The sequence below is a fragment of the Diplodia corticola genome, assembly GCF_001883845.1.
Source record: "Diplodia corticola strain CBS 112549 chromosome Unknown scaffold56, whole genome shotgun sequence".
Taxonomy (NCBI): Eukaryota; Fungi; Ascomycota; class Dothideomycetes; order Botryosphaeriales; family Botryosphaeriaceae; genus Diplodia; species Diplodia corticola.
In genome coordinates, this window is record NW_017971535.1 from 1 (window position 1) to 15,730 (window position 15,730).

The 15,730-nt window shown below is 57.3% G+C and overlaps 5 protein-coding genes across 5 annotated transcripts; 3 read left to right on the forward strand and 2 right to left on the reverse strand.

Annotated features, from left to right (window-relative positions):
- Nucleotides 1-119: 119 nt before the first annotated feature.
- On the forward strand, nucleotides 120-380 carry BKCO1_560001 (gelsolin repeat protein; the record flags this gene model as incomplete). Its single annotated transcript, XM_020277367.1, has 1 exon — nucleotides 120-380. One exon carries the CDS (start codon nucleotides 120-122, stop codon nucleotides 378-380), a length of 261 nt encoding a protein of 86 aa, XP_020127003.1.
- A 1,361-nt stretch (nucleotides 381-1,741) lies between these two features.
- BKCO1_560002 (cation diffusion facilitator 1) lies at nucleotides 1,742-3,181 on the reverse strand (the record flags this gene model as incomplete). Its single annotated transcript, XM_020277378.1, has 1 exon — nucleotides 1,742-3,181. The coding sequence occupies one exon, from the start codon at nucleotides 3,179-3,181 to the stop codon at nucleotides 1,742-1,744; it is 1,440 nt and encodes a 479-aa protein (XP_020127002.1).
- Nucleotides 3,182-3,471: 290 nt separating this feature from the next.
- BKCO1_560003 (atp-dependent rna helicase drs1) lies at nucleotides 3,472-6,000 on the forward strand (the record flags this gene model as incomplete). The annotated part of the gene is made up of 2 exons (XM_020277389.1): nucleotides 3,472-5,145; nucleotides 5,206-6,000. 2 exons carry the CDS (start codon nucleotides 3,472-3,474, stop codon nucleotides 5,998-6,000), a joined length of 2,469 nt encoding a protein of 822 aa, XP_020127001.1.
- Nucleotides 6,001-6,451: 451 nt separating this feature from the next.
- On the reverse strand, nucleotides 6,452-11,976 carry BKCO1_560004 (u3 small nucleolar rna-associated protein; the record flags this gene model as incomplete). The annotated part of the gene is made up of 3 exons (XM_020277400.1): nucleotides 6,452-6,861; nucleotides 6,921-11,536; nucleotides 11,600-11,976. The coding sequence occupies 3 exons, from the start codon at nucleotides 11,974-11,976 to the stop codon at nucleotides 6,452-6,454; spliced, it is 5,403 nt and encodes a 1,800-aa protein (XP_020127006.1).
- Nucleotides 11,977-12,282: 306 nt separating this feature from the next.
- On the forward strand, nucleotides 12,283-15,615 carry BKCO1_560005 (uncharacterized protein; the record flags this gene model as incomplete). Its single annotated transcript, XM_020277411.1, has 1 exon — nucleotides 12,283-15,615. One exon carries the CDS (start codon nucleotides 12,283-12,285, stop codon nucleotides 15,613-15,615), a length of 3,333 nt encoding a protein of 1,110 aa, XP_020127005.1.
- Between the last annotated feature and the right edge of the window lie 115 nt (nucleotides 15,616-15,730).

The window sequence follows — 15,730 nt, forward strand, 5'->3', positions numbered from 1 at the left end:
CCGCTCAACCGAACCCGCTCAAAAAGAGGTATATTTTATTAACCAAAGCCCCTTCTCCCCCGCACAGTGTCGTCGGCGTCCTTTCCCGCAGCCAGTCGCACGCCTTCAGCACCGCCCTCATGTTCGCCCAGGAGTACGGCATCCTCGCCGCGTCGCTGCAGGACCGGCCCTTCATCCCCGTCTCCACCGTCGTGCTCGAGGGCGTCCCGCGCGACATGAAGGCCGTCTTCCGCCGGTGGGAGGACCAGATGCAGCCCACGGCCGCGCTCATGGCCGGCCGCCCCCGCCGCGGCAAGAGCTTGCGCATCGTCGGTCTGCAGGCCGCGATCGCCGCTACCCGGGAGATCGGCCCTGCTGGCACTGCTGCTGGCACGGCTTGAATGGGATGAGACAGGACTTTTTGTTCTTCACGTGTGTTTGTGTGCGTGTGTGGTTAATGGCGTATGCTTGCAATAGAGCTGGTTTTGATCATGAGAGCGGGAAGTTTTTACTACCACGAAAACGTTGTGCAAAGTTGATGAATGGATTCAAAGCGAGGGACCGACGACGAGTATGGGATGTGTGGGAGAGAAGAGAAAAGAAAAACGAAGAAACTAAAAGCAAGTGTATTCGTGTAGATAATATCTGTTAGCCCTTCCCTTTTATTTCTTGCTCTTCTCTTTTTGTTTTTTTTTTCTCTCCCTCCCTCTCTTCTTCTTTTCTTCCTGCTTTTCTTCCTGAAAGAGAATCAATCATACAGTGAGGAAAAGAGGGGTTGGGACCTGAAAATTTTTTGGGTTTTGTTTTTTGTTTGCTTTTTTCTTCTTCCTCCTTAGTATCTTTCTTGCTCTGTTTTTTTGTTTCCTCTTTTCGCTTTTTTTTTCCTTCTCTTTTCCCCCCAATAAGCATTATCTAGCGCGTCCATTGTCCAGATTCTGGACTCATTTCCGTCTTCGATCGATCCAATGGCGTCTCCAGGGGACGTTGTTCCTTGTTCTCTTCTCGGATGGGCTTGCTTCTTTTTCTCTTTCTTTCTGGGTTCAATAGATGGCGGCGCGTGGGTATGGGTGGAGTTGTTCTTTCCAAACTCATAGTCGGCGAAAGTCGTAGTGACATCGAGGTATAATGAGAAAAGAATGAATGTCTTTTCACCAAGCGAAGCGAAGCGGAGTGGAGTGGATGGGATGTACTTTGTGTGTTTTTGTGATGAAAGAGGTCGTGTGACGTGTTTAAGCGGTGGAAGTTGTAAGTATGCATGTTCGTGATGAAGCCTAAGTTGGATTTCTTCTACGACTCGGTTTACGAGACAGTGAGGAAGGATGGCATGCTTTCTAATGGATGAAACGAAAGCACAGGAACGAAAAGAACGACTGTCATCGATCGTTGCTAGTAATGAAAGAGTATTTGTAAGTAATGAAAAAGTATTTGTACACGAGGGCATAGGAAAGAGCCGCTCCATAATCGGCATAGCATCTAAGAGCAATACCAATTGAAAGGACATCCGGTCCAAAGACGAAAATCCCGCAAACTTCGCGAACAGGTATTTCGTTCGTTTTCTGTCTCTCTTCGCCACGTCATCCGTTTCCAATCACCAAGTCTCACCAACACCAACCACCTGCGCCGTGACCGCTCGCTCTGCCGCGTTGCTCGAAGCCCAGGAAAGGCAAGACCCAATTGGCCATCTAACCAAAGCGAGTCGCACACACGCAAAACACACATGACGCATGCATTCATACACACATACAAAAGAACGAAACATGGCTCAGAGCTCCTTCTTCCAGAAATGCTCGGGAGCATGCGACGTCTCGTAATCGACGTGGACATAGCAGCGCTCGACGTCGGGCAGGCTCTCGAGCTTGGTCTGCAGGGCCTCGGCGACGTCGTGGGTGTTGCGCAGCGAGTCGTCGGGGGACATGACGATGTCGACCTCGACGATGAGGCGGGGGCCCGAGTGCCAGGCGCGGACGGTGTCGATGCCGGTGATGGCGGGCGAGTGGGTCATGGAGACGTAGGTGATGAGCTGCAGCATGGCGGTGTCGGCGGAGACGCCGATGAGCAGCTGGAACTCGGAGTAGGCGGTGCGCATCCAGAGGAAGGTGATGAGGCAGGAGATGACGATGGCGCCGGCGGGGTCGATGAACCACTTGAGCTTGGAGCCGCCGACCGAGGTGAGGATGCCGAAGCCGTTGATGAAGAGGTCGTTGCGGTGGTCCTCCCAGAGGATGCGGACCTGGCTGTACTTGTTGCGGAGGGCCCAGCAGTACAGGAAGAGGACGAACTTGGTGCCGAAGGCGGCGGCGACGGCGATGACCGAGGGCAGGTGGAAGTTGCGCGTGTCTTCGCCGTGGCCCTCGGCGAGCTCGCGGCAGGCCATGACGATGATGATCAGCGAGACGGCGGTCATGAGGAAGCAGAAGAAGATGTTGCCGGCGGTCTCGATGCGGGCCTTGCCCGAGGGGAAGCGGTGGGGGTTGACGCGCTTGACGGCACGGTTGGCCAGGATGAGGGTGATGTTGGACATGGGGTCGAAGATGGCGTCGGCCATGGTGGTGAAGAGCGACAGCGAGCCCGAGGAGATGGCGCCGTACAGCTGCAGGCAGACGAGGCAGATGTTGGCGGCGAAGGAGCCCCAGACGGCAATCTTGAACTGCAGGTTGTCGGCGCCCTCCTCCTCCTTGGCCTGGCGCACATGCTCGGAGACGGGCTTCAGCAGGCGCTCGATGTTCTCGTTCTGGGTCTCGTAGAAGGCCTCGACCTTGCGGGCACGGTGGGCCTTGGGGTTGGTGACGAGCGGGCCGCAGCCATCGCGCTTGCGCGACGTGTTGGCGCGGATCTGCTCGAGCTCGTGGGCGGGCTTGATCTTGTCGGCGAGGTTGAAGGGGTCGTTGGCGCGGTCGTACGAGGGCAGGGTCTGGCGCTCGACGTCGGTGCTCTCGTTGGTGAAGCGGGCGGCGTTTCGGTGCGAGAGCGGGTCCTGCGGGCCATCAGGCGGCGGGGTGGTAGGCTCGAAGGCGGTGCTGGTGCCGTTCTTGTTGTGGTTGGCGGGCTCGGGTGTACCCGGGTGGTCGACGGGCGTCAACGCGATGAATTCCGGCCTGGGGGATTCCGTCCGGTCGGCGCGCCCTGGCTGGCTGGCCTGGGTCGGAAACGGGTGCGGCCGCAGCGAGATCGAGTGGCGCAGATCGGATTCTGATGAAGTCATGGTTGGCGATAGAGGATGATGAAGAAGGGAAGAGAGGGATGAAAACTGCGCTTCCCCAGCCTTATCGCTGGCGCCGCGTGCCCAGCTCGCCGTCCGGAGCCCAGGTGCCCAGCTGGCTCGCCAGCGAATCGGCCGCCCACGCGCCATGAATTCCCGCTCCAGCCAAGCTGCTGTGGCACCGCCACGCCGCCGGATCTCCGTGCCCGGCGGTGAGCCGCCAGCCCGGCAGAATCCCGACTCTCCGAAACTTTTTTGGTCCCGGTGCAACCACCGCGCCGCCCTCTCCAAAAATGGCTCCCCGCACCCTCGCCGACGACTTCGTCCTGACCATCTCCGACGACGAGGACAACATCCCCGACCTCGACGGCGAGCCTGACCAGGACCTGCCCGCAGCCCCCAACAAGAAGCGCAAGCGCAACTCCACCCAACCCGACGACGACCTGAGCGCCTCCAAGAAAAAGAGCAAGAAGTCCAAGAAGCAGAAGAAGGCCCCGTCCCCGTCGCCAGAGCCCGACCATGACGATGAGGAAGAGAACTGGGCCGCCGCCGGCGAGGACGACGGTGCAATGGACTCTGACTTCGAGTTCCAGGCTGGCGACGTCGACATTGGTGTGATAGACGACTTCGACGGCTGGGGCCTGGAATCCGACGCCAAGAAGAAGGGCGGCGATAAGAAGGCCGTGGACATTGACGAGATCATTGCGCGCCGCCGCCAGAAGCAGGAGGGCGCCGACGAGCAAAACAAGAAGGCCGGGGCTGAGGACTCCGACTCCGACGCAGATCTGAGCGCGGACGAGGAATTCACCGGCCTGGACGAGGATGAGACCCTGGCGGAAGACGGCTTTGGCATGGGCGCTCAGGACGCTGAGGAATCTGGCGACGAGGAAGACGAGGGCGAGGACGAGTCTGAGGCCGATGAAGACGAGTCAGAAGAAGAGGAGGACGACGACGACGAGGAAGTCGCTAAGCCTGTGTCGCACCCAGACGACCTCCAGTCCGACTCTTCGGACGACGAAGAGCGGGAGGATCCTGTTGAGGCAGAACGTAGGAAGGCCTTCTTCGCCCCGGAGGAGAACCTGGATGGCTCCAACCCTCCTGTTGCGAAGGGCAAGGGCTCTTTTCAACACATGTCTCTGTCGCGGCCAATCCTCAAAGGTGTCGCTGCCGTTGGCTTCACCGAACCGACTCCTATCCAGGCAAAGACGATTCCCGTCGCTCTGCTCGGTAAGGACGTTGTTGGTGGCGCCGTTACTGGTTCCGGTAAAACCGGCGCTTTCATCATCCCCATTCTGGAACGTCTTCTGTACAGGCCTAAGAAGGTCGCCACCACACGCGTCGCCATCCTGATGCCCACCCGTGAGTTGGCCGTGCAATGTTTCAACGTAGCAAAGAAGCTCGCAGCCTTCACCGACATCACCTTCGCTCAGATTGTCGGTGGTTTCAGTCTCAGAGAACAGGAGAACACCCTCAAACAACGACCCGACGTCGTCATCGCCACTCCCGGTCGTTTCATCGACCACATGCGCAACTCCCCTAGCTTCGCCGTTGACACTTTGGAAATCCTGGTTCTCGACGAGGCTGACCGCATGCTCGAAGACGGTTTCGCCGACGAGCTGAACGAGATCCTCACCACCATCCCCCCATCCAGGCAGACCATGCTGTTCTCCGCCACCATGACTGACTCGGTCGACAAGCTCATCCGTGTCGGCTTGAACAAGCCAGTTCGCCTGATGGTCGACGCCAAGAAGACCACCGTCTCCGGGCTTGTGCAGGAGTTCGTCCGCCTGAGACCAGGCAAGGAGGAGAAAAAGCTCGCAGTCCTGATGTACCTTTGCGAAAAGGTCTACACGGACCGCGTCATCATCTTCTTCCGGCAAAAGAAGGAAGCGCATCGCGTACGCATCCTCTTCGGCCTCAACGGCATCAAAGCAGCCGAGCTGCACGGCAGCATGAGCCAAGAACAAGTAAGCACAACATCCAAACAACCCCCCCTCGACGAACATCCCAACTAACCAACACCACAGCGTATCTCCGCCGTCGAGTCCTTCCGCAGCCACGCGGCCTCCCACCTCCTCGCCACCGACCTCGCCTCCCGCGGCCTCGACATCAAAGGCGTCACCACCGTCATAAACTACGGCGCGCCCCAGTCGCACGAAATCTACCTCCACCGCGTCGGCCGCACCGCCCGCGGCGGCGCCACCGGCCGCGCCTGCACCATCGCCACCGAGCCCGACCGCAAAGTCGTCAAGGCCGTCGTCAAGGCCGCGCGCACCCAACAAGCCGCCGACTCCTCCTCCAAGATCGTCTCCCGCCAGGTGCCCCCCGCCGAGCTCGACCGCTGGGACGCGCGGCTGCGCGACGCCGACGACGACATCGACGCCATCCTCGCCGACGAAAAGGCCGAGCGCGCCCTCTCGCAGGCCGACATGGAGATCCGCAAGGGCGAGAACATCGTCCGCCACCAGGACGAGATCCTGGCGCGTCCCAAGCGCACCTGGTTCGAGACCGAGCAGCAGAAGCTCGAGGCGCGCAAGGCCGGCCGCGCGGAGCTGAACAACAGCGGCGAGCCCGGCGTGAAGAAGGAGAAGAAGAAGTTGAGCAACAAGGAGAAGAAGAGCTTGGATGCGGCCAGGGAGCGCAAGGAGGGCGCCGGCAGCTCCGGCATGGGGTGGAAGAAGGGCAAGGCGGAGCGCGCGGGCAAGGGCGCGCTGGAGCCGCCGAAGAAGAAGAAGAAGACGTCTTCGAAAACGCCGGCGAGGGGGCCGAAGAAGGGGGCGGCGGCGGGTGGCGGCCCGAGGAGGGGCGGGGCGAGGAGGTAGAGGTAGGTGGGGGAAAAAAAATTGGAGGGGGGGAAGCGGGCGTTTAGAAGTAGGTAGGAAAAAAATTCCAAATTTTAGTCGAAGTTTTGTTTTCTTTTGGCTATGCATATCTCTTCTGTCGTCTGTTGTGCAAATACAATATGTTCATATCAAGAACGTCGTGAGCGCTGCGCAACTTTTTAAATTCCTCGCTCCATGAAGACAGGTCATTGCACACACAAAAAACAATAGAAGTAGGTCCATTTTTATACACCTCCACCCCCAAGTAAAGAAAAATAAAACCGCTCAAACTTTTTCTCTCCTGAACCCTTTCTTCCCTCTCGCCTTTTATCCCTCTTACATACATACAAACAAACATCCAAGTTCCCCCCATCCCCATCCCCATCCCCCTCCCCCTCCCTCCCTCCTCCTCCCCCTCCTCCTACCTGCCCACCCACACAACTTATACCACTCACTGCAACATGCCCTCCAAACTCTCCCCCAAAATCTCCTCGATGCGCGCGATCCACCGCAGCGTCTCGCGCTCCACCTCCTCGTCGTCGTCCTCCTGCAGCTCGCTGATGAACGGCAGCATCTCGGGCAGCAGCGCGAGCCACTCCTCGCCGAGCGCGTCCGTCAGCGCGCGCTGCGCCCGCACCGCCGCGAGGCGCGTGGCGGCGGCGTCGGCGCGCACGAGGCGCAGGACGGCCGTGTTGAGGGCCTTGTGGTGGTCGGCGGCGTGGGAGGCGGCGGCGGCGAGGGCGGTGAGGGCGGGGATGGTGTGGGTGAGGAGGGGGGTTGGTGTGGTGGACGAGGAGGCGGAGAGTTGGGTGAGGAGGGGGGTGGAGATGGTGGTGAAGTGCGAGGGGGCGGTCCAGAAGTCTGGTGGTGGGGATGTTAGCGGTTTTGTTGTGTGTGTTTTGGGGTTCGTGCGAACTTACCGTCTTCGTCGTTCTCGAAGCTCTTCGTCAACGCTCCTAGGACAGCCTGCAGCAGCGCCGACTCCTCGACGTCGGTAGCCTTGCGGCTCAGGATTTCAGCGGCAAGCTCGAGCACGTAGCTGGAATAGCTGGTCACGATGCTGCGGAGCTTGTCGAAGAAGGCGTCAAGGAAGACGAATAGGCTGGTCGCACGCAGCATGCGACCGCGGGTCTCCTTCTTGGGCAGAGCGGCGGCGGCCCACTCGACCAGGCGGACGAAGAAGGGCCTGAAGGACGCGTCGTTCAGCTTCATGACCATGGTGAGAGCAACTGAGTTGATCTGCTCCTCCAACTCCTTGATCTCGGCAAGGGTCTCGTCCTCATTGGCGTCAGAACTGCTTTGCTTCTTCTCGAGCTGAGTACGACGGAGATCGAACGCCTTGAAGAAGAAGCTGAATAGCGTCTGTGCGCTCTTGCCAACGACAGACTTGGGGTGTGCCTCGAGAGCCGCATGCAGCATAGAGAGGTGTTCCTTCGGCGCCGGGAAGCCAGCCTGAACCGAGCTGTCCCAATTGCGGTCGAGTGCAGTGAAGCAGTCCTTCGCGTCAATTTGCCTGGCAGCCAGATGGTAAAACTGTTTACGGTTCTCATCCGCTTCATCACTGAGTTCAGCAGCGGCCGATTTGTGCGAGAGTTGCAATGCCGAATCGAGGTAAGAGCCCGAGAAGATGTAGGGAATGCGCTCGATTATGGAAGACAGAAGCGAGTACACAGCGTTGTGTAGACTGTCTCCTTTGGCACCTGCACTGATGCTCTCCTCCAGGTAGACGAAAGCCTTGGGGAGAACCTTCGGGATGAGAGGAATGAAGTCATCCTGCAGAATTTCGACGGTAGACGCAAGGCAAAGGATAGACATGACGCGCAGACGGTTTTCAGAGGCACCAAGAGCTTGATCGCCAGCGACGACTTCGGCTGCTGTTGCGACGACAGCAGTATCCTTCTTGCCAAACTTCTCTGAAATCTGGTCAATACAAGCAACGGCCGTGTGTTTGAGGCTGATATCTGCGGATTTCTGGATGACGGATGTGATGCGAGGCAAGAACTCAAGCAGCGCGATCCTGGCCGGGGCATCACCTTGCTTGACGTTGATTGCCTGAGCCTCCACAGCGCGAAGAGCCGTGCGACGAACATCGTCGCTTGCATGGCCGAGCAGGGTGTCTGTAGATTTGACGAGCTCGGCGGTCGGCAGGAGATGAAGGAGACTGGAGAGTATTTGGCCACAAGCGTCCTTGAGATCCTCCTGCTGCTTGAATTGCTGGGACATCTCGATGGTCTTCTCAAGAAGCTGAGTGAAAACATTGCGGACCGCCGTAGCATCCTCGTTGTCCTCCCTCAGGACTCTCAGAACCCTGTTGCGGAGGTAGCTGTCCTGAAGGAGCGATGAAAGCGCTTCGAGGAGAGTGACACCTGTTTCCTGGATTTGGTCCGCGTCCTTTTCACTGAGAGAGAAGAGGACTTCAGACATGGTACGCTTAGGCTTCAGTGCATCTTCAATAAGCTCGAGGTACCGCCTGGACGCCTTCAAGTTGGTGACAGGATCAAACATCCTCATCAGCTCAACGGCGAAGCGGCGGACTGCCGCGTCCTCGGGATACTTTTCGAGAAGCATGGCGAGAATTGCAAAAAGAGAGTCGTCAGGGCCAAGCTTCTTGGTCAATTGTCCAAACAGACCAAGGCGACGGTGGAGAGGAATGTGCTCATACGCCGCAGTGAAGCTGAGCAGAAGGTCAGCAGCGCCGAGAACGAGATCCCTCTTCCTCTTGCGAAGTGATGCAGCAAGGGGCGGCACTACGCGGGAGACCGTCTGGTCGACCACATGTGCGGAATAGTCGTCAGTCTGGCGAAGGATCGAAGAGCCCATGAAGGTAAAGATTGGCATGACGCTGTGAAGCACGACATCCGGAACGCATGTAGCCAGACTAGAAATGAGCAGGAGTGCCGCATTCTGGACCTGTGGGTTGGACGTGTGGCGAACGCATTCGACTAGAAGATCGGCGCGGATAGCTGCTTGCTCGATTTCTGCGCCGGTAGCCTTCATCCTGTCGACAATAGCGAGAAGGGAACTGATGATGAGGCTCTGGAGGTAAACCAGGCTGGAGCTTGTCTGGACCTTGTACTGCTGAAGCTCACCAAGAATGTGGAACAAGCCGCGTAGCAGAGCAGGATGGTTCTCCGGAGACGAACTTTCGACGAGTTCGAGGACCAAGGTGAGTTTCTCCAGAGCCTTCGTCGTCTCCTCAGTATCCCTAGGATCGAAACGGGCCATCTCAGCCTTGCTCGTTCTCCTCCGCTTTGCCGCGGGTGGGTTCTCTGGGAGTTGCACGGCATTCGGGATGTCATCAAGGAAGGAAACGAGGACATCCGTGGGTAGTTCGACGGTCCTCAAGGTCTCGAGAGCATTCTCTTGTCTAGTCTTGACAAGTGCGTCATTTGACGAATCGAGAGCAAGACCCAGCAAGAATTGAGCTGCCTCCCGCTTCATGCCACCCTTCAACGAGGACCAGATTGCGCGTAGGCGCTCGAAAGCGGCCTCCTGGATGTTGGGTCGATCCGTTCCAAACTTGCCCTCGATAATTCTCTGCAGCAAGTGCAATCCCTCTGAATCGCGAGATCCAATTGCGCGGAGATGAAGTAGGTCAACCTCCACTAGATCGAGAGACTCAATGCTGCAGATAGCAGTGGCTTCAGCTCTAGAGAGGGAGAGCCACTTCTCTACAGCGGGGAGCATGATCTGAATACGAGAGCTTGACCCACTCTTGCCGACCTGATCAAAGAACGAAAACAGGCGCAGCCTGATTCCAAGGAGCGGTGTGTTCACAGCGTGACTGCTCAGAAAGCCGCAAAGAGAACTTCTGAGGGAAGACCTGAACTCCGGACCATGCGCCGGGGCACCCCCATGCTTGTGAGAATTGTCATCCATTGCTGTCTGGAAGACTTGTTTTATGTGGTTCGCATCCAGGGCGCATTCTTCCAAGGTCGGCAGGACAGCGGCAGTCAGCACTTTAGCAGCATCCTCAGTAGGGAGCCACTTGATGGACTTGGAAGAGTTCCCGTAAATCGTCTCGCGACCCCAGACAACAGCCTTAGCACCTTTCTTCGCGGGGAATTTTCCGGAAAGAACTGCAGCGCATTCTGCGGCAGTTTTGCGGACACCAGCCGAGCTATCTGCAAGAGCGCTCACGACGTAGGGGATGAGAGCCTGGAAGTCGATCTTGTCGTCTTGTAGCGCGCCAAACCATTGCGTTGCCAGTCTCAATGCAGTACTCCTTGCCAAAGCTGGATACGATCCACACCAGAACCGAGCAAGGAAAGTCAGATAGCGCGAGTCATTCTCAGAGAAGAGAGCAACCTGCGAGAACTTTTCGAGAGACTCCTTGGAGGACACGCACCGCAGAAATGCTTTTGAGAGAGCCTCGAATGTCGTAGAATCATGAGAAACCAAGAACGATTCCTCCGATGCCTCAGAGGGCAGGGTGGAGAGCACGTCCTCAACTGCATCTGGAAGCGCTGCTTGAGAATTCTCCATGTCGACGTCTTCGTCCTCGTCTTTCTTAAGCTCCAAAGCTGGCCGCAGAACAGTCTTGAGCTGCATTTCCAGCTCTTCGACGTTCATGCCTTCACTCTCAATGACCTTTGCGATAGTCTGTCCAATGTCGGGCGATTGGTTGAGGCGGATTATCAGATCGGCCAGTAGGTTTCGCTGCTCAGAAGTAACATCGGCGGCCAAGTTGATCCGGTGAACGGTGACAAGAAGCCACTTGACTATCATACGGATTTGCAGATCGTCGTAAATCTCGGCGTGCAAGGTCTTCTCCACCACATCCAGCCGTGCCGAGCTGTCTTGAGAGGCCGACTTGCCATACTTCTCCATTATTCCCAGAACGCAACCAAAAGCCAGCTTGTCAGCACGACACCGCTGGGAGAGGACCAGAAACCTGGCGGCCAATTGATCCAATTTAAGAGTACTCCTCAGGACGTTCTTGGGCAGTTTCCCAACCCGTCGCTCTTGGGCCAAAACTGCAAGGGAAGTCAAGGCGTCACTCAGCGTTTCTGGAGTCCAGCTAGAAGTGATCGCTTCCATCATTCCATTCAAAAGTTTGTCCTCGAGCGAAGCCTTGGTTGCCATGACCGTCATAATCATGTAGCAACCAATCTTCAACTCCGGCGCGTTTCTCAGGGTCAAAGCTTCGTTGAGCACGGGCAGAATGCGCAGGATGACATCCTCCTCGCGCTGACGCTGTACGTTTCCTCTGCCGGCCTTGGCCTCGTCCAACATGCCGTGAATGGCTTGAGTGGTCACACTAGCCCAGAAGGAGATGAGGGCTGGCGATTGCTGATGAGCCTTGGTGACCTTCAGAACATAGGAATTGAGCGCCGACAGGAAGGCCGGGGTGTGAGTGGCTGTGTAAACGATGGTTTGACGCGGCGGGCTCGCGAGCGAGGTAATGTACGGGAAGAGGAATCGGTAGGTAGGCGAGAACTTCTTAGGCAGGATGGAGAGAAGGCTCAGGAAGACGGGAGTGCCGTGATACGGGAGGAAGGTCAAGATGGTAAACTCGGTGTTGTATTCATGGATACTGCAGCACCAAGAGATGTCAGCGCAGGCCCACCGAAGGCAGCATTGGCGAAGCTAAGCATACCGGAAGCGGCGCACCAGCCATTCGACAGCCTTGACAGCAGGCTTCAGCAATATCCTGGCACCCACCAGACCGAGAAAGCTCTCCAGGACAGGGTCGAGCTCCTCGTTCTCCTTCTTGGTCATTTGGGTCCTGTCCTCGGTCTTGCTCTGTTCGCTGAACAGGTTTTGCGCGAAGGCGGCGAAGCGAGGATCCAGCATGCATAGCTCCTGGAAGCCTTCATGGCATATCTGGTAGATGGTGTTGAAGTCCTGGGAGGCGGCAATCCTGGGTTCAAACAGCAGCGACTTGCCGTGGGCGGTCTTCTGGGCCCTCAGGTCGAGCTGATGGGTGCTCGAAGCTGCGATTCCCGCGAGCTGCTTCTGGAGGCTGGTCGTCATATTGGCGAGAGGGTCGTGGCGGCGTAGCGCAGGACTGCGGCCATGGAAAAGAGGGGCGATTTGGAGAGCTGGAGCGCAGCGCAAGGTGTGAGAAGACGCTGGGAGAGTCGCGCGGCGGAGTGGATGCGATGCGCGCCTTCAGAATTGAAAATGCGCTCACCGCCCCAACTTTTTCTGCCGCCCCGGCCCGAATCGCCGACCGACGCTGGCCCGCTGCCGCCGCTGATCTCACTGCCGCCGCCCTAACAATGCACCCTCCCCAGGTACGTACGCCCCGCTGATCCGCCCCAACGTCGCCAGTTAATCATGGACCAGGGCGCAAAACCCACCGTGCCCAAGTTCTCGAGCTTCAAGCCAAAGCCTCCGCCGTCTGCTCCACCCAAGGACTCCAGCCCCAGTCCCGACGACGAAAGACACCACCGCCCACGAGACCGACACGGAGATCAAGAGCGGGATCACAGGAGCTCACACAGCCATCGTGATCGTAACAGCCGCAGCTACCGTGATGACCGTGACCGCCGCCACCGCGATCGAGACCATCGTGAGCACCGCGAACGGGAGAAGCGCGACGATCACCGCCATAGGCACAAGCGTGAGACCGACACCAGGCGTCGACATGCCAGTGAGGAGAGACGTGACGACCGTGCTGTTGCAGAACCACAGCCTCGTAAACAGCCGGTGAACGAGGATGTCATATACGTCATCGATCGCAAAGGCGACTTGGCCAATCTGCAGTATGGCAGACTACACCAATACAGCGTGCCGCCTTATTACAGGGCAGGCGCGGGCTCTGTGCTGGGACTACCATCCGATGCGAAAATCGACAGGTTCGCCTCCGACGACCGCACCATTGTCATTGACCCGCGCCGACGTCGCGGGGGATCTGAACGCCAATTGTTATCGAAACGAACCTCTGGAAAAGAGGCTCCGATCCTGCGTGTTATCAGGCCAACTGATGCCGATGCTGCCGGCGAGCTCAATCCGAATCAGGACTTCATTCCTATACGCAGCCTGAAGAGGAAGCGTGGTTCAGAATCTCCTGAGCCAGAGGCGAGTAGAGTCGACTACAGATCAATTGAGGGCAAAGCCAAGCCTAGCAACCAGCCCGATGACTCCGACTTGGAGTATGCTAGTGATGACATGGATGCCGGCTCACACACTGATTTCTTTTCTGAAACAAAAGAACGGAATGTGTTGCTGACCAGGAGAGTTCAAGACCATCCCAATGATCTTCAGGCCTGGCTGGACCTCGTCGAACACCAGGAGTCGATGCTCCGTATAGGGTCGTCTGACACCCATCGCCAGCTCAAGTCATCAGAGCTACATGCTCTTGCATCTCTCCGTTTTGACATCTACCAGAGAGCTTTGAAAGCTCTGCAGTCAGAGCGCTTGGTCGTCGGTCTCATGGAGGAGAGTTCCAGGATCCATCAGAGAGAAGAGCATTTTAGCCGCTGGAAACAGGCGCTCTCGGACAACCGCGAAAGCACAACTTTGTGGATGAAATACCTCGACGCTTTACAAACTAATCTTTCCGAATTCCACTTTGAGAATTGTCGGTCAAAGTTTTTGGAATGCCTGAAGATCATCTCGAAGTCTACGACCAAGGAAGCTCAACAACTCCGTGTGTACATTTTCCTGCGACTTACATCGCTAATGAAGCATGCCGGCTATCACGAGAGGGCTGTTGCACTTTGGCAAGCACTACTGGAGATACAGCTATTCAGACCAACCTACGAGGACAACACGCCCAATTCAACGATATTGCAAGACTTCGAAGAATTTTGGGAGAGTGAATGCCCCCGCTTCGGCGAATCCGGCGCCGTAGGCTGGGCAGCTGCCAAACAAGATGGGGAATTCCCAGACCCGCCCGAATCTACTGTTCATGACGAAGAGGAAGATATCTCTTTGCGACGCCTATTCGAATCCTTTGCCGTGAAGGAAAACCGCCGAATGGCTGTTTTGCAATGGCCGGGACGGACTACAGACGAATTTGGAGAAGACGACCCTTTCCATGTCGTTCTCTACTCTGACATTAAAAGCGAGCTCCAACTCATGGTAGAAAAACTGCCACCAACATTGCTCGTTGGAGCCTACCTTTGCTTCTGGGCCCTCCCACCATTGCCACACGATGTCCAGACTCGCTCTTGGTGGCTTGACCCTTTCTTGCGAAATGAGAGGCTCAATGCTAGCATTCCCGGTCGCCTTCTTCTGGCTCCTTCGCTTGATTCCGAGGCTGACCGCCACTATGAGCTCGACAGCTGGAGCCCACCTGCAGCGTACTTCCAGGTAGCAACAGACGATCTTTTCTCCAAGGGCTTCTTCTCAGGGCAGCGCAGTCAAGAACAACTGGACTGGCTGAGCAGATCACTCAAGGCTTTGTCAGCCTCCGTCCCGGACGACACGATTGCCGAGTATTACTTCGCTTTTGAATGGCAACACTACGATCCGACCAATGCAGCAAAGACTGCAAGGGCGCTGCTGAAGAAGCGATCATCTAGTCTGCGTCTGTACAACGCATATGCCCTGATGGAGAGTCGCCTTGGAAGATTGGAAGTAGCTAATCGCGTATTCTCCATGGCAATAGCGTTGAGCAATCAGCTGCCTACTGATGCCCGCAAGTACACAATATTGCTATGGCGGTCTTGGATTTGGGAAGCCCTCCAAGCCGACGATCTGAGATCCGCCAGGCACCGCGTCTCCTCTATCGGCGAGGCCAAACCGGAGCCAGAAGCACGCACCATCATCACTGACGGCGAGACGTTCCATCCTGCCACCGTCCTCAAAGTTCGCAACACCCTCATCGAAGGACGGGATCACAACATGTCTGTTGGCGACATCATGCTGGCAGTGTACTATGCAGAATGCTTCGCTCTCTTCACCTACATTCTAGAAGGATGCAACATCGAGGCGGCATTGGGCACGTTTCTCGAATTTTCATCCTTACTACAATCCCGCGGCCTACTACACTCGGCCGCCAACGAAGTCGCCCATCAATCTCAGTGCCAACTGCTCTCATACCACTCCAAGCGCGCCAAACTCTTCAAGCCCTCCATCACCCGCTCCGTGGTACAAGAAAGCATCAAGCTCTTCCCCAACAACACCAAATTCCTAACCACATACGCCGCCAACGAGGCCCGCTTCCGCGTCGACGACAGGGTCCGCGCCATCATGCAAGACGTCGTCTTGCAACAAAAGGAACAATCCATCGCCGCCTGGCTCTTCGCCGTCTACTCGGAACTCAAGCGCGGCGAGAACCTCGGCGGCACCACGCACGCCGTCCGCGCCGCCTTCGACAGGGCAACGGACAGCGAACCCGGCAGGAAGAGCGCCGCGCTGTGGGCTTCGTACGTCCTGTACCTCGCTTCCGCCGCGTCGGACCGCCCGGCGGCGAAGCGCGTCTTCTTTCACGGCCTGCTGCATCTGCCGTACTCGAAGGGGTACCTCATGCTCGCGTTTGACGAGCGGCTCGTCGGCGAGATGGACTGGAAGGAGTTGAGGAGCGTGTATAATACGTTGCAGGAGAAGGAGCTGCGCGTGCACTGCGATATCGAGGAGGAAGTTGAGGAGGTGCAGAGGGCGATTGACGGTGGTGGTGGTGGGCGGAGGCGGAGTAGCCAACTGGCGGTCTCGGCGGAGTGAGTGCGAGGGTGTGGGTTGGGAGTTGTCTGAGGGGTGAGGGGCGTATGGTCACCGATCGCTCTTGGTCTTGTGAGATCTTGAGGTCGAAGGTCCTTGATGGGGTAGGGAACAGGCT